Here is a 23,755-nt window from a genome sequence, read left to right as displayed (position 1 = left end):
ACCCACCATGGGTTTTGCTTTCCAGGATTTCTTGACTGACCTGATGATGTCTGAAGTTGATCGCTGTGGTGAGAATGAGCATCTCATTTTCAGGGAGAACACACTGGCCACCAAAGCAATCGAAGAATACCTGAAGCTGGTGGGGCAGAAATACTTACAAGATGCCTTAGGTATGTACAGAGCATTGGCAGGTCTCACCCAGAGAGGTTCTCCCAGCTGCATGGTGGGGATGTCACCTGAGCCCTGATGCCATCAGAGGCCCCAGCTGTCCTGCTGGAGGGTTCCCTGGCAGCAGCTCTGAGCACACACGTGGCTGTGGCTGCAGTGGGCAGCTCCTGCTGCCAGGTGAAGGTGACCGCAGAGCTGACGCCTTCATCTGCTTTCAGAGGAGATAACAAGTGCATGTTTGAAGGCATTCTGCTGCCTGCCAGGGCTTCTGTCTCAGCACTGCCTGTCACAGGCTGATTGAATCTCCCCCCTTGCACCCCACCAGAGACACTGCCCAGCTCCTGCAGCACTCCCCAGTCAGATGAGATCTCCCAAGCTGCAGTGATGCGCTGCCTCCCGGATCATCCAGCACTGGGAACCCTCCTGGTGGTTTTTTTTCAAAGTGCTGGCTTTGTTTATGGCTCCAAAAATATTTCTCTTGATGCAAATGAAAATAATTAGAAGCTTCTGCTTCTGGGCAGGTCAGGAAGGAATTGCTGCATGCAGGGAGCACAGCACGAGGATGGGGAGAGGCTGCCTGGGAAGCTCTGTGAGCTTCCATTGGATCCACATCCCAGGGCAGGATGAGCAGAGTTTCTATTGAGGTGTTAATTTTTCAGTATGTTGGGCTCCTGCTAGTGGATTTGTGTAATTTTAGCAAGGAGCAAAGAAGCATAAATACTTTATTAAGAGAATAATAATAATGATGAAAACCTTGAGGAAAGAGAAATAATTGAGCAAATTCAGGCAGAGAGCCCACAAGAATAGCAAAAAGAATATTATTTATTTCTGCCTTGTAATGATTTCTGGTTGAAGGCAAGTCTGTAAGTAGATTACTCATAAAAATTCTCTAAAGCCAGGAGATTAATGATATCAGAGAATTTTGAAATACTCCCTTTTGGGGGCTCAGTGCTGCCAGGCCAGTTCCAACTTGTGCAGGAGGAGCCTGGGGTTTCTGCTCACTGTGGGGTGCTGGTTCTGAGTGACCTTTTCTCAGTGAGATGAATCACCTGCATGTCACAAGGTGCCCCAGGGCAGCGTGGCACTGTCCTTGGAACCATGGAGCAGGTGATGGGGCCAGGTAGGCACAGCAGGCATCACCTGCAGGCGAGCAGAGTGGCTCCAGAGCTCCCTGGCAGAGCTGAAAATACACTGGAGAGGCTCTCCAGTATGTAATTAAAATTTGTTTTGGCAATAGGGAAGGAATGCAGATTGGAATGGAGAAAAAACAGGATGGGAAAATCCAGGAGAGTCAGGAACAAGGAGCAAACCAACTGGAATTAGAAAACCAAAGCAAACCTTTCTCCCAGAACATCACCCAAGCTAAATGCTGCCTCCTCTTCCCTGTTGTCCTGTCCCCTGATCTCCCCTGTCACTGCTGGGATGAAGGACTGACACCCCCACCCTGAATGCAGGGGCTGTGCCCAGGTACCCCAGGGTAGAAGGTGGTGGAGCACCCCAGTGTGAGCTTCTGCAAGGGTGAGGAGCAGCCAGGCAACAAAGAGTTTTCCCAGGAAAACTCAGGGAAATATTTTAATTTCATTTTGTGTGATGTTCAGCTCAAAATAAACCAAGTAAATTGTTTCTTTCCTTTAATTACCTATTTCTCCTGTGAATCACAGTGGTTTGTCAGCACCAGGGCACAGGCTGCAGTAGCAGGCTGTGCTACCAATAATTACAGGGCTTGCCAGCATCCTTCCTCCTGGATTAGCCCGAGGGAGCATCTCTGGAACTGGTGCAAGGGGGTCAGGCGGGTGTTGGGCAGCGCAGTCCTGACGCAATATCCCAGAGCCACAGGGACAGTGCTGCCAGCTGGGGAACAGGGATGGAATGTGCAGGGTGCTGGGTGTGCTGTGGTTGTGAACTCCTGAGACACTGCAGATCTCCCCTGGGTCCTCTCAGAGACAGGGAGAGCTGGAGAGCTGCCTCAGGGGGCACTGCCTGCTCTCATATCCCCCCCTCAGTGTGATGGGTGCCAGGGAGCTGCTCGGGCACTGGGGTTTAGGAACAGAGCTGCCTGAAGACTGCACCCCTCATGTCTCCAAACCCATCACCGACTCTGTTTTACAGGGGAGTTCATCAAGGCATTGTATGAATCAGATGAAAATTGTGAGGTGGATCCCAGCAAATGTTCATCTTCGGACCTCCCAGAACATCAGGGCAACTTGAAGATGTGCTGCGAGCTGGCCTTCTGCAAGATCATCAACTCCTACTGGTGGGTATTCCTGGAGTGGCACTCCATCCTCATGGAGTGCTGTGTCTGCAGGAGTTGAGACCTGTCCTGTAGCTCTGCTGGTGGCAGCTTGGCAGAGCATTGGAGGGGGAGCTGCAGGGCTCTGCCAGAGTTTGGAGCATCCACTCTGGGGATGTGACACCCTCTGGGATTCTCTGTCACCCTTGTTTTCAGAGGTGCTGAAGGGTCACTGGGGCACAGGGACAGGGCAGTGGCAGTTAGGGAACACCCAGTATGACCAATTCAGGGAGACACTTGATGCCAGGTGTGTATGAAATTCTGGAATAAAGGGCAGAGATGCATGTCCTGCATCTTCCACCTGTGGAACAAGTCTGGATGGGACTTGATGGACCTACACCTCCATGAGCATCCAGCAAAGCTCAGAAATCCTGCAGCAGGCAGGATTGCAGGCAGCACCTGTGAGGAGCTGCCCCAACACAGGCAGCTTTTGTTTGGGCAGATGTTGTCTGGTTGCAGAGTGCTGGAGCTGGGAAGAGGATGCTGTTGTGCCTGCTTGGCTCAGCATCCCACATTCCTCTGGATTAACCCCTCTGTCTCCCAGCCCTGGGCGGTTGCTGGGTGATGGGAGCCCTTTGCCTCCTTGGCCCAAGGCCTGGTATGCAGCTGGAGGCATTTCTGAGTTGTTTGTTCTCAGGGTAAAGGTTCTTGCAACTGGTTGTGACAGGCCTGAGTATCCCAAACAGGCTGTGTGAGGAGTGGATCCTGCTGTGGAGGTGGGTGTTGGGCACAGCTGTGCTCATGGTGTTCCTGCTGGGGCTGGGAGCCACGAGTCCCTGTGTGTGACAGCTGCTGCCTGCAGAAGTGACCTCAAAGGGGAAAAAGATGGACCTGGGACTCTCTTTACGTGGAGAAATGAAAATATTACCTTTCTACTTTTTGCTAACATACCCAGAACCTTTGGTCCTGATCATGAGAGAAAGTGCCTTTTTGTCTCAGTGCTGGATTTCCAGCCTTTCCGCTTAAAATCTGGGCTTAGTTTTTATTAATGTATTTCGTAGCAACACTGTTGTTGCAAAGCATCAACCTGAGATAATATTGGAGGAAGGAAGTCTGATAACGAGGATTTCTTGTTTTCTCTCCTCTCCCAGCTGTTGTGTTGAGGTCAGAAAACTTATTATAAATAATCTCCCAAGATATTGAGTGTGCCCTCCTGGAAGCCAGGAAGGGAATTACTTTTCCTGATCCTGCTCAGGGAGAAAGCGAGGAGGAAGAGGCTCACTCAGGCTGCTGTTATCTACCACAGGTACACAGAGGGCAGGTTCTTCACAGGTATCCTATTCCTTATCCTGGGCCAATTAATAACTCTGACTCAGGCATGGCGTTCAACTGCTCTCCCAGGAGGGATTCACCACTTCTAGTCAGCAGTGGATTATAATGGTTTGAATTAATGTCTTCCTAAAAATACCCAAAGCAGCACTAAAAGGTCACACTAAAAATAGGCTTGAAAAGTGACCCAGGGAAAGTCAGGAATGCACAGGAAGTTTGTTTCTCTCATCCTGCCTTTCCAAGGAAAGCTGAGCAGCTGAGCTGCTGCTCTGAGTGGTTCCCCCTCAGTCCTTTGAGCTCAGCGGTTCTTGGGGATTAATTGGGCTGATGAGTGTTGGGATTGGCCAAGGTATCCCAACAGCCAACGATCCTGCTTTAAATAGAGCACTGGAGTGTGTGTGCTCATCTGTGGAGAGAGTCAGGGAGAGGAAAGAGGTTCACAATAACCGAAAATTGTTGTAATTATGACATAATTTGGACATCTGGAAAGTTTCAGAGTAAGCAGAATTCAGCATGTGGAAGCTCGTTACTGGGAAGTTGGGTAATGAATTATGGGCCCGTTTGTCACATAAAGCCAACGATCCAAATTCCATCCGCTGTGATACAATTAAACTTTCATGGGCTGCAGCCTGTGACAGGAACGTGTGGGTGCTGTGTTTCAGGGGTTTGCTCTCCAGTCACTGCACAACCTGTGCTGATCATTCAAGCCTCAAATTGCTTAAAGGATCTCCTGTTTCTGGGCAAATACCATGAAGTGAAAGGGTTTTGTCCAATTGTGTGGATCAAGCCAAAGACAGAAGAGAATTTATCCAGCTGAAGACGTTGGCTAATGTTATTTGTAAAGCTCAGGGTAAAGCTTGTGAGGGTGAAAGTGGAAAGGCAGCACAGAGCAGAAGCTTAACAGGATGGCAGCATTTTCCAGGCACTACTGTGGAGTGTCACCTCTGTGTCAGAAGGTCAGAGGGCCTAAAATGGAGCCTGACCCCCCCTCACCTGCAGTGGTACCCTGCTGCCAGGGAACAGCTCCTGGTGTGACATGAGGACAGTGGTTCCTGGCCAGGGCAATGGGATCTGTGTGCCAGGGACACCAGGACCAGTGGCAGCCCAGTGCCAGCCTGCTCCCGGGTGGGAGTATCCAGCTGAATGAATAACACGTGCTGGGAACAGGATAAGGTGGGAGCAGGGAGCTGGGGAGGGCCGAGCAGGAACAGGCAGCAGTTCTGCAGCGATAAGGGCTGCTGCAGCGAGTGTCTGCTGGCCCCCAGGGGATTCTGGCATCCGGGAAAGGCAGGCTGAGGTCTGTGCAGCTACAAGGCTGGAGTAACTCCGGTGGGGCTCTGTGTTTGTACTAGGCACAGTGGGATTTGATCCAGGTGCTTGAACACGAGTATTACAGTTTGCACAGCCCCCTCTCCAGGCTCCAGCTGTGCCAGATGCCAGTGCTGCTGGTGACTCTTCAGGAGATGCTCTTGTTGCTTCCTCCAGTTCAGAGCACCCCATGGCACAGCCACTGAGTCCTGATGAGCTGCTGTGCAGTTTGTTTCATATCCCAGTCTTTCCAGTTTTCTCAGGTCTTGGAATCCAGCACAGGTCTATTAGAAGCTGCTTCCCTTAAAACTTTACAGAGCAGCTTTCCCCACATGGTTTGAGACTCCTAACACTCCAACCCTGACAGACACTGCCTGTCCTTCTGTCATTTCAGTGTCTTCCCAAGAGAGCTCAAAGAAGTTTTTGCCTCGTGGAGACAAGAGTGCAGCAACCGAGGCCGCCCTGACATCAGCGAGCGCCTGATCAGTGCCTCCCTGTTCCTGCGGTTCCTGTGCCCTGCCATCATGTCCCCATCCCTGTTCAGCCTGCTCCAGGAGTACCCCGATGACCGCACCGCACGCACTTTGACCCTCATTGCCAAGGTCACCCAGAACCTCGCCAACTTTGCCAAGTAAGCCAGGCTGTGGGCAGGGCAGGGCCGGGGAGGGGGCAGAACCTCCGGGTGTGTGGGCAGAGCCATGGCGCCGGCACAGAGTCTCACCCTGGCCACTCCTTTCCTCGCTGGAAAGGGCCTGTTTGCTTCCTGTTGGCTTTTTCCCCACATTTCTCTAGGACTCATTCCCTCGCTGTCAGGTCAGGGAGATCATTCAAATTTCCAAATCAGGACACGTTTTATGAGCAGGAAAACAGGCTATTTTGACCACATGGACAAGCAGCGGGGTGGCAGCAGGGACTTTTGTCCCGTGATGTCCTGCGGGTGTAGGACCAGAACCTGACCAGCAGCAGTGATGTGCTCGGCTCAGGAACTATTCCATCCCTCCTTTGAGCTCTGAGACCTTTCCTGCTATTAAAATGCAGCTGATTGAACTAGGAAGGCCTGAGAACAGGGACACCATCAATTTCTAACTAAGCCCATTGGTTTGATGGTAACAAAGGGAGAGATTTCTGAAAATCTTTCCACTGGCTGTAGCTCTGAGCTACTTACCCTGAGCTCTGATAACAAAATGATGAGCTTTCTGAAACATGAATGGACAGTTTCTATCTAAAGCTTCTTAGATCTGGAAACTGGCTTAGTGCTCACACTCGCAGTCAGGAACACACAGACGCGCCCACGGACGCCGGCAGGAGATGTACAAGTGTGTTACACTAGATGACAGAAATTCTCTGTATTCCTGACCAATCCCTAACTAAAGGGTTTTCAGATTTCCAGCACTTTGCAGGAAAGGCTCTTTAACTAAGCTGACATTAGTCAAGCTGAAGTGATCAAGCCGAGCTGTCCTGTGGTTGGCACTGGGCCGAGCCTGTCCCAGCGAACCGCTGGTGCTGGCACAGCACCAACTGCTGCCAGGACAGTCCAACCATGAGGCCCTCCATGTTGTGCTCTCAATCAGACAAAAGACTGAGAGTGAAGTGCTTGGAGGGCAGAAGGAGGTGGCAGGAAGCCTGAGGGGATCAGGGGCTGGCCCAGCCACAGGGGTGGCTCTCCAGGGTGATCCCAGGGCAGTTGTGCCTGCATTTTTGGAGTGCAGGATTCTTGCCCCCATCCGTCACTGGCTCCAATCAGTTGATTGCAGTGACAGCATCTTGATTTCCAGTGACAGGTCCTGTTTCTGGAGGCTGCGCCCTGACCCAGCAGTGAGACACTGTGTTACCAAGAAGTCCTTTGTCTCCCCAGCTTTCACCTTTGTTCTGCGCAGATCCCCCACTAACGAGGGCTTAGCTGGATCAGGCTGGGGTTAATTTTGGTTCCATGGTCAGTGAGGTGTCCCTGGTGCCTGCTCACAGCCCAGGGATCCCAAAGGTTTGGAAAGGCTGAGATGCCAGAGGAAGGTTCTTTTAGCTGTGTTGTACCTGCCCTTTCTGTGGACTGCACTATTTTCCCTGGATTTAGCTCAAATTTGTGTTGCTCTCTCAATAGGTTTGGCAGCAAAGAGGAATACATGTCCTTTATGAATCAGTTCCTGGAACTTGAATGGACTAACATGCAGAGATTCCTCCTGGAGATTTCCAATCCTGAAACCATCTCAAACACAGCTGGCTTTGAGGGCTACATTGACCTGGGCCGGGAACTGTCAACGTTGCACTCACTACTCTGGGAAGTCATTTCCCAACTTGAGCAGGTATCCAGGGGATGGCAGGGACAGCTTTGGGGGCAGGAAATGATGGAGAAAACATTGTTCATGTGATTCCCAGAAGAGACTGTCCAGCAATTGGCAAAGCCCACGGTTCTCTAGCAAAACCACAAGATTTTGGCAGTAATTCTGCTCTCTTTTCTTCCCAGGGCATTGCTACCAAGCTGGGGCCTCTGCCCCGGATCCTGCGGGACGTCAACGCTGCTCTCAGTAACCCAGCCTGTGTGCAGGTGTCGGTCACGGCTGACCACGCCGCCTCCACGCCCAGTGCTGGCAACAGCATCTCTGCAGGGCTGCAGAAAATGGTCATAGAGAATGACTTATCTGGGTAAGAGACCAACAGGGGCCTGGCTGCACACCAGGGACATTTGGAGCATTCGTGCAGGGACAGGCAGGGTGCAGTGTGCAGTTGCCTGATCCACTGACCAGGCTTTCCCATTGCAGAACTGGTGCTGTATGTAGTTCAGCTCAGACTCTGGAGAGAGCAGAGGGTGATAGTCCATGGTTCTATCTGGGGATGTGGCCTGGGAAACAAGGAATCTGCTGTTTCCTGTCTCAGCTGTTGAGTTATGGCTGCAGAAGCAAAGTGTTCATCCTTTGAGGACTTGAGGGTCTGTTTGTGCTGACCTCAAGGTGATGGGTGTTGTTGTTAAGGGCTGTGAGACATGAACAGGATTGGCCTCGCCCATCTTTGTACAATGTAGGGTGTGTGCTGAATTCACTGAGATCCAAACCTGGATAGTTCTGGAACAGTTGCCAAGCTGTAGAGACCTCACAATGAATTCCAGTCTACTCTGTCCACTTTTTATAAAACTGGGAATTTTTAATGCTGAGCAGGGTTTCAGAGTCACCTACATACTTTTTGGCCTGATTAAGTAAGGAGCTTAATTCATGGGGAGGATGAGGCTTTTGCAGACCTCTAATGTTTCTGTTAGTGGAAAACGAAATGGAGCCCACACAAACAGAAAGACTCTGCTAGTAAAATAGTTTGTAAGTGGAAACTGCATAATATTTAACAGTTTAATTAGGAATGAAAGGCAGCAATGGCACTGGACTTGCTCTAATCAGAGCTTTCATCTCTAGTGCCTCCCAGCATGAGGTGCAATTATTTAAATCCAGTGCTATAAAGGATCTCTGACAATATGCTTCCCCCCCAAATACTTGCCTACAATGCACCATCTTTGATCAGCAGAATATTCACATTAAGCTACAGCAAAGCTCTCTCTTCCAATCCCCAAGAAATCAATATTGCATGAATGTGCATTGCAGCAGGAGTGGAGGGATAACCTTCAGCTGCCAGGCTTTAGCTGGGCTGGGTGAGCGCGCACTGACCCTGGAGGCTTGGTGCAGATCTGGCCCCCACGGTGTTCTGTGCTGTCCAAATCCTGGCCAGTGTGCCCACTGCAGCTTGCTGCCCAGGTGCAGAGCAAGGGACATGGGACTGGCACAGATACAGCCTTTGGGAGCATGAAGGGTGACACACACTGACTCAGAGCAGAGCAGCCCCCAGGAGTGTGTCCCTGAGCCTCCAGACAGTGCAGTGCCCTGTGTGCACACACTGCCCTCACTCACCTGCCCATTCCCAGGGCAGCCTTGGGCTCCACAGCACCCTTCCTGCTCCTCCCACTGTCCCCAGCTGGGCCAGCCCTGTTCCTGCTCCCGCTGGGGCTGGGTCCTGTCCCTGTCCCCATCCCCATCCCACACAGCTGCGCCACCCTGATTTCTGAGTGATTTCGTTTTCCTGCTCTGGTGCAGCATTCACAACTCTTCTTTTTTGTTTTGTTTTCCTCTCCTCTTCCTTACGCACTGACTTCCCCGCAGTCTGATAGATTTCACACGGTTACCATCTCCAACCCCTGAAAACAAGGACTTGTTTTTTGTCACAAGGTCTGCTGGGGCCCAGCCCTCGCCTGCCCGAAGCTCCAGTTACTCAGAGGCCAATGAGCCCGACGTGCAGATGTCTAATGGCAGCAAGAGTTTGTCCATGGTGGACTTGCAGGACAATCGGCTCTTGGACAGTGGGGCCAACGCGCCCGGCACGGCCGACTCGCTCAATGACAGTCAGTCATCCCTGGGGCAGTTGCAGGGCGTATGGACCACACGGACTCAGCAGAACAGCGTGACGGGCATGGCCACCGTGCGCCGGGTGGGCCAGACCCCCACCACGCCCAGCGGCGAGAGCGCGCCCGGCCGGCCCCAGCTGCTGGCACCCCTGTCCTTCCAGAACCCCGTGTACCAGATGGCCGCCGGGCTGCCGCTGTCCCCCCGCGGCCTGGGCGACTCCGGCTCCGAGTGCCACAGCTCGCTCAGCTCCCACAGCAACAGCGAGGAGCTGACGGCCAACAAGCACGGCTTCGCCGGCCCCGCCGCTGGCGAGGACTTCTCGCGCCGGCCGGGGGAGCTGGCCCGGCGGCAGCTCTCGCTGACCGAGAAGGGCGGCCAGCCCACCATGCCGCGGCAGAACAGCGCGGGGCCGCAGCGGCGCATCGACCAGCCGCCCCCGCCGCCCCCGCCCGTCACCCGCGGCCGCACCCCGCCCTCCCTGCTCAACACCGTGCAGTACCAGCGACCCTCCAGCGGCAGCATGATGTCCTCGTCACCCGACTGGCCGGGCAGCGGGGCGCGGCTCCGGCAGCAGTCCTCCTCCTCCAAGGGTGACAGCCCTGAGATGAAGCAGCGCACGATGCACAAACAGGTGAGTTCGGGCTGTCCGGGCCCTGGCGCTGAAGGGCCAGGTGGGGTCAGCCCGTGGAGGATGTTGCCATGGGAGGGGATGTGGCTCTGAGCTGCCACATCAGTGTTAGCCCCACGGTGGCACCACATGTGGGGATGTACCTTAGCTCTGGCACCCAGCTCGGCCTGAGACGGAGGTCCTCCAGGGATGGGAACACAGAGCAGAATCCACTCTCGGTGTCCCTCCGTCACGTGGCACAGTGGAGCGTGACGGCGGTAGGTGGCAGAGGCTCAAGGGCAATGGCAGCCATGCCACTGTCCTGCGCTACCATCTTGTCACTGCTTTGCCTCTCCATGCCCAGGCTCTCATCCCATGCCATAGTCAACCCCACGCCATCTCCCAGGCTTGGAACAGGCCCTGATCTAAGAGCTTCCGTACTGCTGCTCCCATTCCAGCGGGGCCATGGCGCTCGTGGACATTCCAGTTTGCTCTGTGAGACCCTCCCATAGGAGCATCTGGGAGGTGAGAGCTGAGAGGAAGGAGCTGAGAATGACATTCTCACTGTGCAGAGCTCTGCAGTGATCCCAGTCCCAGCCCACATGCTGGGCTGCACAGAATTCCATTCCACTCTCCGTGGGGGTAAAATGGAAGGCAGTAGGTCACAGGCTATGGGGCCTCTGGTTGTCCTGGCATGGACAAATGGTTTTTATAGTGCTTATTTATTCACTCTACATTTCAAAGCCAGCCCTATAGAACATTACAGAGTAGGGCCTCTGTGCCTAAAGGACAAGTTGTAAAATAAATGCAAATGCAGAGACTGGACAACCATCAAGAGTCCACTGCACCCAGACCCTGAGCTAGCTCAGGCCCTTCTTCAGCATTCAGCCTGCCTCTCCTGCCCAGGGCAGCCGTGGAGCCTGGGCAGTGCTGCCCACAGATGCTCCCATCCAGGGCTGTTCCGTGATTCCGGTATCGATCCGTCAGCACTGGCATTAGCAGCGCCATGCAGCAGCCTTTGTGTAACACGATCAATACTCATTAGGGACAGAGGGCACAGAGCTCTGCAAGCAGCAGAGGCCTGGTTGTAGCAGGGTTTCTTCCAGAAGGAGAAGGATTCTCCAGGTCACCTTTGGAAAGCCCTGGCCAGGGTCTCTTCACAGAAGATTCCTCCACCCACAGCTGTGGTCCTCTTGAAGTTTCTCTTCAGACCTGAAGTCTCAGAATGCTTTCTCTCACCCTCATTTGGCATGTTTTATTTGCATGTTGACAGCATAAGGATTTGTAGCAAGCAATGTTCGCGAGCCAAGTCTGATGCTTCAGATTCGTAATTCTGGAGGTAGAAGACCAGACTGAAGATGGCATGGAAAAGCCTCTGACCCCAGTGAGGAAATCAAACCAGGCCCCACTCCTTCTGACACAGAACCTCCTATTCTGCTTCCTGACAATAACTGGGTTTCTCTGTCCAGAGGTTGGAATGATGGAAAAAGTCTCTGGTATTTCTGATTTGTTAACTTGAATTCCCAAGTCATTAACTTGAATGACCAAGTCATCCATATTCTATGTATTCATCTGACTGTTTACTGCAGTTTATAACAAGGCAGGATGGAGGGGAAATAGCTGAAGAGTGACTTCCTCAGCCTTGTAATGTGGTTGGAAAATATTTAGGCAATGCCACTGGCAGTCCCTGCCCAGGCAAGGACTGAAAGGCAGCAGATGTGACTGTAACTCACTGATCATGGAATATCACTGCTACTAAGTGATACTGAGCATTGAGACCTCTTTAGCACCTTTAGTGTAGCCTCAGCTGAAAAGAAAAAAAGACAGGAGGATCTTTCTCCAAGAAGGCACCTGTGCGGTCACAAGGAGCATTTCGGTTTTCAGATCTTGTTCTACGGAATCTTGATGGGAAGCAAAGATGGCTCATAACAAGTGAAGAGTTGACAGAACTCTGCACATGGAGTGAATAAACCACATCCAGCCACTCCACTCACCTGTGGCTCGGCGCCTTTGCAGGTTGTGTCCTTGTGAGGTGACACGATGTGCTCAGACACCGGGGCCATGACTTCGAGCAGAACCCCACTGCTTGACCCAAAATAATGTCCATCTGCAGAACAGGAGTTGTTCCTACTCCAGCCCCAGCTGCTCTGGGAGCTCAGCTTGGCTCATTGCTGTCTGAGCAGCCTGGGAGAGGCTCTGCTCAAAAGGAAACTCTCCAGCTTCATGACCATTTATGTTACAGGTTTTTCTTTTGTCATGGTTGTATCATTGTTTCATTGTAGGCCCCTTCTCCTGTGAACCCCAATGCCCTGGACCGCACTGCTGCTTGGCTTTTGAATATGAACATGCAGTTTTTAGAAGATGAAAGCATTGACCCAGATTCCAAGCACAGGGATAAGCTCAGGAATAAGGACGAGCTCAGCCAAGCAGAAAAGGTAAAACCTGATTGGATTGAAACAAGTTTCTGAATAGAGAGAGGATTTCCTTTAATGTTGTTCCCTGAGCACCCTGGGGAGAAGGTGGGCTGTGTGCAGGTCCCTGCCTAGGAGCAAGGGTGCCAGGGTGCTCCCTGTCCTATTCAGCCTCACAGGGAATTTGTGGGGAAGGTTTGGGAGGTTTTCGCACACTCAGTGACTGGAATCATTTTCTGCTAAAAGCAAGTAAGAAATTCAGGAGGCAGGAATTAAGTGCTGATGCTACCCTGATCAAACTCTGCCAGTGCCTCTTATGCTTCCCATTCCAACTCCCCCAGCTGCTGGGAAGAAACTTTAAAAAGTGGACTGAGGACACCTGCAACAGGGAGGGAGTAAGGCACAGGCAGCTTCGTGCCTCACAACAGGGACATGGAGCAGGAAGCAGCTTCCATGGCAAAGGGCTGTTCACAGACCTAAAGATTAAGTCCAAATTTTGGTCTCAGAGGCAGCACTGGTGCCTGGAATGACTTTGTGGTACTTCCAGGAAGCCATATTCTGAGAATTCAGTCTCAGCCCCTGGTCCCATAGAGGCCCTGTGCCTCTGAAGCAGAGGGGTGCTGCTCCCCTCCCCTCCTTCCAGGGCAAGTTTCGGGTGGGGGAAACTGGGAAGAGACAAAGTAGGCCTGGCTAGGGTGAAAAAGAATAAAAATGAGGATCCAGCAGTAAGAAGCTGGTAAAATCCCATCTTTGCTGATTGCTGCTTCTGCAAGGCTCTTTCCCAGCACCCTGGCTCTGCCAGGATTGCAGCACTTGAGCACTGATACCATTTGGGATGTTTCCTCAATGTGCTTCTCTTCTGTCACACCAGCACTGCAGACATGACCCTTCCCAAGCCCCCAAGCTGTTTTCCCAGAACAGACATGTTTCTGGTTTTGATCCAGTAGCCTTCCGGTGCTCATTTCTGCTGTGCTGTGTCATCTGGGGACTGTCACCTCTTAAATCCAAGAAAAATGCCAAAGGCAGGTGTATAGGACCTGTAAGGTACAAGGCAGCAGCTCCCAGCTGCCCCAGGAAGATCAGGGCAGTTTTGTGGGTTCAGCCCATCCTTACTCGGTGCAGGGCAGGCAATGGTTACAATGGTTACAAACCCCGATGGCACTGCAACATCCCAGTCCCTGCCCCAAGCCCAGCGGGAGCCCCGGCCCAGGCTGTCTCATTGCCATGCAGCATCTTTCCTTACTCTGCTGTCCCATCAGTCACTGACATTCAAGATCACCATTAGCATAACCTCTCTCCCCATTACTGTAAGACCTGAATGGTAACAGAGAATGAGACAAGTGTTCTAGAGACAGGAGCGACTCCTTCGGGCTCTGAGGCCTCTCCTGCTCTCCTCTGAGCTCACTTACGCTGCTCCTATTTTAAGGCTAGGGTAGGTATTTAATCTTTCCTGTTCAAGCAACTCCCTGCTGTCTGACTTTAGTGCTTCTGTGCAGCTGTACGGGCGCTTTGTTCCCTCATTGCTCCAGGTTCCATGTGCAAACCGTGTCGTTCCTGTGCTGCAGTAAGAGCTTTGCTAAAGGAAAACCACCTCGCTCCAGTACTTTGGCAGTTCAGGAAGACCATCAGCTTCATAAGTTTTCAATCCTTGAGAGTTGCAGTTATTTTTGCTGTGAGTGGAGTGCTGGGCAGTCTCCAGCAGCAGCCTGGCTGCCATCCCCTCTCCCTAGAGCTGGTCTGGGGGTCACACGGTCCAGGAGGACTCTAAGAGCTGGGACACGATCCAGCCCATCACTGCAGTGCTTGCCCAGGTGAGATGGCCAGGGGGGAAGGGACAAGTCAAGACACAACAGAGTGCACTTCTCAGTTCATTAATACCACTTGTAGCTTTAACAGCCTTCATGACTCAGATGGGACCCTTTTTCCCATATCTGACTCTTTGAAAGCAGCTTGTCGCATTATCAGCTGCATGTTAATTATTCTGAAGTTATTTCAGTTGAGATGCTTTTTTTAAATACTGTGTCCAAATACAATTTTTTGAAATTAAGGCAGTTTTCTTGTGCACACACTCCCTGGATTTTCCTTTAGCAAAGCAAGTTTACTGAATGCTGTGCTGCTGCAATAGCTGAACCCAGTTTTACCAAGTTCAAAAGCTCTTAATTTTTTTAATTGCTTTATGTAGTTCTGCTGCTGATTTATAGCTTCACCCAAATGAACAGTACAACTGTGGGGTCTTGGCTTCATGCAGCAGCTCTTCTTGGATTGAACCCTGGTTTGAGATCTGAGTTAAATGCTGGACCCCAAAAGGCAGGAGTGCTCTGCTCTGCTCAGCCAGCGCAGTGCCCTTGGCTCGATGAAGGGTGATGAGACAGCAGTGTCCTGCATTTGTCACTGCAGCTCTTGCTCGATATCCAGGCTGCCCAGAGCCCCCACGTTTCTCACTGCAGACTGAAGAGCCTCTGCATGAACCCCAAATCCCATGGCTGCAGCCTCTCCTGCCTGTGCGAGCCCCGCGCTGTCAGTGCGAGAAGCTGCCCGCCGCCTTTGCCATTGGCCCGCTCTAACCTGCATTTCCCCTGTGAAATGCCAGACTCTGCTAACAGCCCACTCTCTGACCTGCCAGCGACCTGCCCACCCCGCGGACCTGGCATCGCTCCTGGCGCCGCGGAGAAGACTGAAGAGGAGGTGTCGGCGAGCAGGGTTGTCTGATACGGGTTTGCAGCTATAGTCTGATACGAGGAGAGGGGCGTGAGCGGGTTTGGGGGAAACCCTGGCGAGGGCAAACCCTACGAGGTAACATGCCACGTGTGTTTTCTCCTCCTGTGTCTGTCCCTGCACACTCAGTACCAGCAGGACCTGGTGGTGCTGCAGGACAAGCTCCGCATCTCCAACAAGAAGCTGGAGGAGTATGAGACTCGCTTCAAATGCCAGGAGGAGACCACGCAGAAGCTGGTGCTGGAGTACCAGGCCAGGCTGGAGGAGAGTGAGGAGCGGCTCCGAAGGCAGCAGGAGGATAAGGAGATCCAGATGAAGGGCATCATCAGCAGGTACAGGGAGATGGGAGTGCTGGGGATGGCAGTAAGGCAGGGCAGCCTGGCTGGCGTTAGAGCTCACCCCTTCTCAGGAGAATCAGGTTTCTTTGGCAGTGCAGGCAGGTTTCACATATGGGTTTTCCCCTCAGTGTTACCTGGGACAAAGAAAAGCCCAACATTTTCCTGATGCACAAGGGCAAGACTTCAGGACGGGAAAGCTCAGAGGCTCTCAGGATCTCATCACCATCCCTTATTTGTAACTCTAAATCCCTTTCTCCCACCCAGTGGGACATCCTGTTTACATTTGTCCAAGACTTTTCCAGTGCAGCTGGTCTCACCTTTACCTGAGCCAAGCCCACTTAATGCTTTCAGTCAGCTCTCACCACTGGGTCAGCCTTCACTGTGCTGTGTCACTTCAGCTTTGAGGCACTCTGCTAGAGAGAGCTCCAGGGAAGAGTAAGAGCCAAGAAAAAAAGCTTGGTTTGTGGGTAAGAGGAGGTAGTGTGTGAGGCTAATACCTGGGCTTAGCGGAGCCCAGCCAATGTAATTTTTTCTTGTGTGCTCGTCTCCCAGACTGATGTCAGTTGAGGAGGAGTTAAAGAAGGACCACGCTGAAATGCAGGCTGCCGTGGATTCCAAGCAGAAGATTATCGATGCACAGGTGAGTCCCCCATGCCAAGGGCTGCTGCATTTTTCAGGGTGGGTTTGCCAACACACAGTCCCCCCCTGCAGCAGTGCCAGCCTGGCGTGAGACTGTGTGGGTGAGTCAGCACCAAGCTGCAGGCAGGGACAGGGCTGCTGCAGCCAGACGCAGTGACTGTCACAGCTGTTTGCAGCCTTGGAGCATGGCAGGAGGCACAGAGGGCATGAGGTGGCAGTTTGGGGAGGGACTGTGCCCACAGCTCAGTCAGTGAGTGGAAGGATCATATCCCCTAAACACTGCTTGGTGCTTCATGACCCAGTAATGCTTGGATCATCAGAACAGGACCTGGATACAAGGAACACACAGCCTGCCCACAGCCAAACCAACGTGTTTTTTCAGCCTTTGGGTTGTGATTTGCAGGACTGGGAAGCTCGGTTACTGCAGTCAGTTACAGTGGAAGAGGAGCATATCATGATGAGTGCAAAACACTGTGCTTGGAAAAGAAAATTTGAAAATACAGCCCATAATCTTTTAGTTTGTCTAACAGAGACCAGCATGTCCTCAGCAGCCAGGCCTCCCTACAGCTTGTGGCTTAGGTGATAGTGTATCTTGGGCTTACACTTAACAACCCTATTATTCACTTATGAGTTGCTACCCATTACTAATTCACTGTACAGCTAATTAAAAAGGAGATGAGACAGTAGTAACTTTGTGAAAAAAACCCAGCTTTTCTGTGGAGCAATTTGTTCAAGGCTGCTAAATCATCCCATTCTGTTTCATGCTCCAGCAAAGCCAAGCAGACCCAGGGTGTCCCTAAGGTGTGAGTGGTGGTACCTGCAGCCTCCCAGCAGCTCTGGGACCTTCTCCTGTCCCCTGCACCTCGTGGAGTTCGCATGAGGTTCTCACCATGCCCCTGCATGCTCTGTACTGTTCTCTTTTGGTCACCTCAGGCTGCACATGCATTGGACATGTTCATACACAGACCTTCAGAGTTACACATAGACAACCGCTGTGCCCTTGAGCTGGTTCTGTTCCTCTGCTTGTGGCAGTCACATGAGGATAACATTTGTTCAGTGTCACAAAGAACAGGAGTGGTAGAACCAGGCTGCAACATGGAAGCTGTTGCTCCCATCCTTACAATGCTGTAATTGGTGAGAGTTGCCATCAAAGACAGCCTGGGAGGCTACAAGTCGTTTAAACTATTAATTTGCACTAATTAAACACTGACAGGAATAACTATCTTGGGAGAGTTTGGGTTTAGAAATGGAATCCTACCATCTTTGTAACAGCTGAGTTAGAACAAACAGTACAGTGTATAACTGAATAATTAGAGCAACTGTGTTACCTCCATTTTCTTCAAGATCCTAAAATAAACGTAGCTCACATTGCACAGGCAGAGGATATTTGGAGCCCTGCTAAGAGCAGCAGATTTTGAAAAATGCTGTGTAGCACTTAAACCCCCCTCACCTAAGAATGCCAAAGAGAAAGGTCCTGGTCCAAGAGGCGTCTGGGCTGACATCCCAGAAGGACAGGGCTCATGCCTTTTCACTGACTGTGCCCTCTGCCCATTTGCTTGCAGGAGAAACGCATTGCTTCCCTGGATGCTGCCAACGCACGGCTAATGAGTGCCCTTACTCAGCTGAAAGAGAGGTACAGCATGCAGACACGTAATGGGATCTCCCCCACAAACCCAACTAAATTGCAGATTACAGAGAATGGAGAATTCAGAAACAGCAGTAATTGTTAACGCGCGGAGGGCGCTGCCGCAGGAGAGGCCTGGCCGGAGGGACCGTGCACAGCAGGCGTGAGCCGCGGCTTCAGAGAACGGCTGCTCCCCGAGCACCAGCTCCTTACTGCGGACGGCGCCGACTGACCCTGCTGGGAGATGTCCTGCCAGCACTTTGAGGGACGGGAATGTCGAGTGTGAGATGAGTGGCATAAGGAAATAACATATATTTGAGAATCGCTGTCACTGTTGGATTTGAATCAGTGTTTAATGTTTAAACAAAAGTAACCTTTTCCTTCTAAACTGCCCAAAGGATATGCCTCACCCCTCCCAGCAAGGAGTAACGTCCTTGTCATTGCAGTAAGCGAAATAAAGGGAGCTGGGCAGAGCCTGCAGCAGGCAGGGGCCCAGTAAGTCCACATCAAGCATGCTGCTGGATGTAGCGTCCGAGGGACGGCAGCAAAGCCTGGCCCGCTCCTCCTGTGACTCCCCCCGGAGCACAGCCCTCCCAAAGTGAACCCCAGCCGAGCCCAGCGTCCTTCTTGGTGGCTTTTGTGAGGCCACTGACTTTTACAGCATCCACAGGGCATTTATGCAGCTAATTAGTGTTTAATTAACTCCGCCCATACAGGGAGCACAGTGCAGATGGAAGGTCAGGGCGGTGTGGTGGCCAAAGGGGTGCTGTGTGGGGAACCCCAGTGGCAGGGGGGCAGGACTGGTGCTGCTGGGGCTCCTAGGGTCCTTGGGCAGCCCAGAGGCACAGAGCAAGGCCAAGGCTCTGGCACGTGAGTGGAGGGAGGAGCTGGCACCTGGTGAATGGCAACTCGATTCCTCTCAACAGCTTCTGCTCTCACAAAGGGGAAGAGTTTTGTAAGCAATAGCCCCAGGTATTGTCCCACACACACTTCCCACCACAGAATAAAGTGAATGTTGCCTGAGCTTGGTCCCTGAGCTGTGATTGAGGGACAGGGGCTGGATTTACTGGTGCCTGTTGTGGTAGAGGGGGAGTGAGGGGCTACGTGGAGTGGCAGCTTCCTGCTTGATCAAGGGTTCATTGTGGGGATGGAATGCTCTGTGCTGAGAGTTTTACTATTTCTGGGGAGAAAAACAAACAAAGAAACAAGAAAAAGCCCTGAAGAACCATGAAGATCGGTAATTGTATTTCTTTTCTTTCACAGTATGCATTAGAAAAAAAAAGATCCCATTTTCTGGAATACTGTCCTCTTTAAATTGGGAATGAGCACTGCATGGAAATTAACCGGCTTGAAGAATGTAAAACATGGTCATAAGGGAGTAACCACCAAGAACAGCAGCCACCACCGAAAGGCCCCTTGTCAGGAGCACTGTGCAGGCATAAGCCAGGATTAGACTTTCCCAGCGCCGAAACGCGCAGCTTCGGCACAGACACGTTGTGCTCAGCGGAGGGGGCACCCCTTCACGGGGGTTGTGCCACTCACCTGCCACCACGGTGTGTTTGTTGGTTTGTGGTTCTTTCAGTTAGTCCTTCACAAGTCCCACTCTCAGAGCAGGTCCCTCGTACCAAGAGCCAGAGGTTTCTCTGAGATATGGATGACAGTGTACAGTGTACAGGACATCTGCCTATGCTCCCTCTAAAGGTTAACACACTGCTCAACGCTTGTCCTAGCTCCTCCTGCCATGTGTAAATGTACAGCCCAAGGGACTAGGACGTTCCCTGAGCTCTGCTCTGCTTAGGTACCGTCTCCAGCCTCACACTTCCAGGCTGCCTGAGCAGGACATTTTGCCAGTAAGCTCTGCATTGCCGTGCTGCCCCACAGCCGTAAGGCTCCTTAACAGCATTCTTCCTCATGCAATCGTTTGCAAAATTAAAGATGCTCTTTTTCCTACACGTTTTTCTGGTCCCTGGAAGCCCTGGGCCAAGCCCAGGAGGAGCGAACGTGTTGCACTGAGGTCTCCACACCCCGCCAACACCTGCCGAGGGGTGCAGCATACAGCAGACCCCAAACGGAGCTCCTCAGAGCAATGTCATAACTCAGTACTTATGGCAAGTACAGTCACCTTTGAATTTTGGAGACTAGCACAGATGGCTTTGAAGAACCTCACAAATCTGACAAGGTTACAACTGGAGAAAGACCCAGACAGGTTAGGAGTATACAGGGTACTGTTAACCGTTGGGTACGTAGACTTACACCTGCCACTGTCTCAGAGTCAAATACATGATAAGAACCCTGCAAAAAGACTACTTTAAATGCTGTTGCCCTGAGATGTGTGTTTAGAGCTGATTGTTTTGAATTCTAAGTATTTGTGTTGTGAGAGACCGGAGTTTTTCAAGACAGAAGTGACATAGAGGAATGGAAACGCTAACAGGGCACGGGGCGGGCGCCCCACCAGCAACGTTTCCATTCATACATGGAAGTAATTTTGGGATGCAGTCAGTGCTCTCCAAAAGAGCTGGAAAAAGAAACACCCACAAACCAATTGTTTAGTGCTGAAGCTAAGCACAGTACATCTTAATCTTCTCCTCAACCACAAGCCAAGGCACTGCTCCCCCCCACCCCACCCCGATCTGTCACAAACTCCTGGTTTCCCTCAAACTTGCAAATTACTGAACACATTGTTCTGCTGAAATAGCAGGAATGCTTAAATCTTTCCACAGCCAGTTATTAAAATCTTAAAAAGTTCCAATGCCACCATGTTCTGGAGTTGCTGCTTAGTTTCCCAAACCAGTACAAAAAGAAACTCAAATCAGAACAAAGTCTTGTTACAAATAGAGATTCCCCCCACCCTGTTTTATCCTGTTTCCTTCCCCTGCAACTGTCAACAACTGGACCTAACCGTGACCCTCCCCTAAAAAGGTTTGGGGGCAGGCGTTCAGGCCCAGGCTCAGTTCAGTTCTGTTCCTTCAGTTTGTGTTTCTGTTATTTATAAGCTGTACATTTCTCTGTGTGTGTGCGTGTGTGTGTGAGTGCGGGAGCCCCGTGTGTTCCCTGCCCTGCCCTCGGAGCTGGTGCCTGGCCTAGCAATACCTGGATCCCGAGAGGTGCTGCAGCACCAGAGCAAAACACCACTGTCCCCAAGGTTCTCTGATCAGCTCCACTTCCTTTTCGGTTCTTGCGCTTTCTACAGTAAGAGGCTGTTCTAGTGCAAACTCGTCAAAGTGTAAACAAAGCAAAAACACTACAGTTTTTATCTTAATACAAGTCTTAATATTTTTTTGTAAATGTTCTCAGTGTTTACTGTACCGTATCTATCTCACTAACAGTTGTATATAGTAACTTACTTCTGGTGCTGCTTATTTGGTCGGGATTTGGCTGTATCTCACTGCTGTGTTGGACAGGTGGGCTCGGGCTGCCAAATCTGGATCCAGACCCACGTTCTGATTCCAGCCTCCTCTCTTGGGGATCTGAGGGAAGGGGAAGGGAGTGAAGCCATGGATCCAGATTTGTGGTGGGCCCACCTCAGAGATTCTGTTCTAAGAGTTTTGATTTGGGGTTTTGTTAAACTGTAGCGAACGCTCCTGAAAAAGTGAGCGGTTTTGTGTAAAGGGGGATGAAATGGACTGACCAGTATCCCAAGGTCCCTGCAGACTGTAAGTGTCATCATTTTGGACAGGGATTATGGCTTCAGTGCCAAAAGATGGGAGGGACCCAAGTCCTTCCCCATGCCAACTAATACTACAGTGTACTCACCAGCCCCTTTTGCACCAGTTTAAGCAAATCCTGCTGCCATCCAAAGAGTCCAGTGTCACTCCGCGTTGTTATTTGAGTCTGGTTGGTTTTGTTTTCTGCTTTTGCAGCTGTAAAGCACTGATTGCACTGTGAGAACACGTGGAACCCTCTGGTCTGGGAGCCAGTCCCAGAGGTTGCTGCAAGGGTGCAGGACACAGGTTCTGCTACTATGAATATTCCTAAAGGGCAAAGGGACTTGCTGGACCTAAGTGAGGTGTCACAGGCTCTCCTAGGAAAGCAATCAGCAATGAATTAATAATTCCCAAAGTATAGATAGCTCATATGCTTTTTTCCTGTTTCTAATGTCCACGCCCAGATGCAATAGAAAACGTGCTGAGGTCTGTTCTGTGATCAACAAGGAGTGGATTTTTCAGTCACAGATGGCAGATGCACTGATGTGTTCAGCCAGGACAGCCACAGGCTGAGGCCCAGGGGTCTGATCCAAAATCAGGGATCCCAGGGCAGGGGGAGCAGCCTCGGGGTGAGGCCTTTCTGACAGCAGCCTGTGACCAGCTGGTCCAGCAGCTCCACCAAGGTCCCTGCCCTGTCCTTCACACACAGCTTTGCCTGGAGAGCAAAGCAAAAGTCCAAAGGGAACAACTGTGACACTGTCCCTGGGTGGACACTCCGTCCTTCCCACCTGCAGTGACTGTTGGGGTCACCTCCTCCCAAAGGTTTGCGTTCAAAGCAATCGAGGCCTCCAGGCTGGCCAGAACTGTGGGTCAGAGCCATGGCCACCAGGAGCTCCCTTCAGTGGCCACAGGAAGGGACACTCCATCTGCCCATCCCCAGCAGGTCTCTGAGCCTCAGGGCCATTTCAGAGGAGACTGCTCAGCCACGAGGCTGGGACACCTGCCCTGCTCTGACCTCGCACAAGTAACTGTTGCCTTTTCCTTCTCCCTTGGGGAAAATCACAGGTGGGGGAGCAGGAGGACAACAGCAGCATGAGAACATGCAGCTCATGGGCTTTCCAAACCAAATCCAATCCTGAGGGCGTTGCACAACATCCAGAAACAACCACGCTTCGGAAAAGGGTGTCACATTCAAGCATTGACCTTCACAGATCACCTGAACTGTGACATTGCTGTAAATGCCATGTGGCTCTGTATCAGCTACCAGTACCCCGGAGTGCAGCCTCCATGTTCACATATTCCTTTATCATACATCACTGTGTCTTAAGATATACCTCTCTCTGTATATCTGCTTAGGCTGATACTTGTTCCTGATAAGCAGTCGCTATGTTTTATATCCTCTTATAAAGAAAAACAAATCTTTTTTTGTAAGTATGTTTAAAAAAACAAAAAAGCAAAGTGGAAGTGTTTGCTGAATCTCCTTCAGCTCCTTTTAAACTATGTAATAATGTACAGAGAAAGTTGTTGGTGTTCAAAGAAATGATGTGGCTGTGCAATTTATGTACATTTGCAATTAGAAATATTAAAGATTTATTTAGATATTTTACGTAAGTGCTCCAGCACCTCTATTCAGTCATTTCCAGCTTTTAGAGCATCCTGGCACATGCCACATGCAGACACAAACCTGTCTTATCTGCCTCCCCAAAGAGATCATTGAAATTTGCTCCCAGTAGTACTTTAGCCCTGACCTGGCTCCACCACCTTCCCTTCAGATGCTTAAGGGGTCTGAAAACCACGTCTGCTCCTGCCCCCGCCACCCTTCTCCCTCCAGTAAAAGTAGCAGAAAACTTGGAGGGAAGTCATTAAAACCCTGGGCAGCATCAGCACCTCTGCCTCATTAACATCACCATAATTAGCTCCTCCGGGAGAGGGGGAAGACAGGCTGGTTGCATTGAAATGACTCAGGATGTGGAGAGCACCTGTGGCTATTCCCCTGCTCAGCTGTGCTGGAGCCAGGATGGGCACTGGGCTCTGCTGGCTGCCAGTGGCTTGAGCCACCCACCCGGGAGAACCCTCCTGTTCCTGCCCAGGGAGGAAAGGCAAAACCCACCCAGGCCAAAATCCTCCCTCAGGACTCTGCCACCTCCCCCCAACATTGATTTTGAAGGTTGAAAAAAAGAAAAAAGCAGCCCTAGAAACACAGAGCACCTCAGAAAACACTGCAAAGAGGGATTAGTCAAAACCACCTTGACTTGAATAAAACCTCCTTAGCGGCTGTTCGGCTTCATTAGAGCAGAGCTGAATTCTCAGCCGAAAACACCCAGAACGTCTGTGTGCACTTGACAGCTCTCAGCATCTGTGGCTCC

General features: G+C 51.5%; 1 protein-coding gene across 13 annotated transcripts in view; it reads left to right on the top strand.

Annotated features, from left to right (window-relative positions):
- DAB2IP (DAB2 interacting protein) overlaps positions 1 to 22,995 on the top strand; it is a 157,284-nt gene extending 134,289 nt beyond the window's left edge. For 11 of the 13 annotated variants that reach the window (XM_085076758.1, XM_085076760.1, XM_085076764.1 and 8 more), the window contains 10 exons: positions 26 to 170; positions 2,278 to 2,422; positions 5,430 to 5,666; positions 7,134 to 7,335; positions 7,497 to 7,675; positions 9,169 to 10,042; positions 12,301 to 12,453; positions 15,274 to 15,476; positions 16,035 to 16,122; positions 17,684 to 22,995. In XM_085076758.1, coding sequence (XP_084932884.1) covers positions 26 to 170; positions 2,278 to 2,422; positions 5,430 to 5,666; positions 7,134 to 7,335; positions 7,497 to 7,675; positions 9,169 to 10,042; positions 12,301 to 12,453; positions 15,274 to 15,476; positions 16,035 to 16,122; positions 17,684 to 17,851 — 2,394 coding nt within the window. In that variant the 3' untranslated portion in view covers positions 17,852 to 22,995. The remainder of the gene's footprint in view (positions 1 to 25; positions 171 to 2,277; positions 2,423 to 5,429; positions 5,667 to 7,133; positions 7,336 to 7,496; positions 7,676 to 9,168; positions 10,043 to 12,300; positions 12,454 to 15,273; positions 15,477 to 16,034; positions 16,123 to 17,683) is intronic. The other 2 variants (XM_085076757.1, XM_085076759.1) reach the window with 2 other exon arrangements.
- The last annotated feature ends 760 nt before the right edge of the window (positions 22,996 to 23,755 follow it).

The sequence above is a fragment of the Lichenostomus cassidix genome, chromosome 17 (assembly GCF_008360975.1).
Source record: "Lichenostomus cassidix isolate B80296 chromosome 17, HeHo_3.0, whole genome shotgun sequence".
NCBI lineage: Eukaryota > Metazoa > Chordata > Aves > Passeriformes > Meliphagidae > Lichenostomus > Lichenostomus cassidix.
The sequence above is the reverse complement of the archived record's forward strand: the minus strand, read 5'-3'. Positions and strand labels throughout refer to the sequence as shown.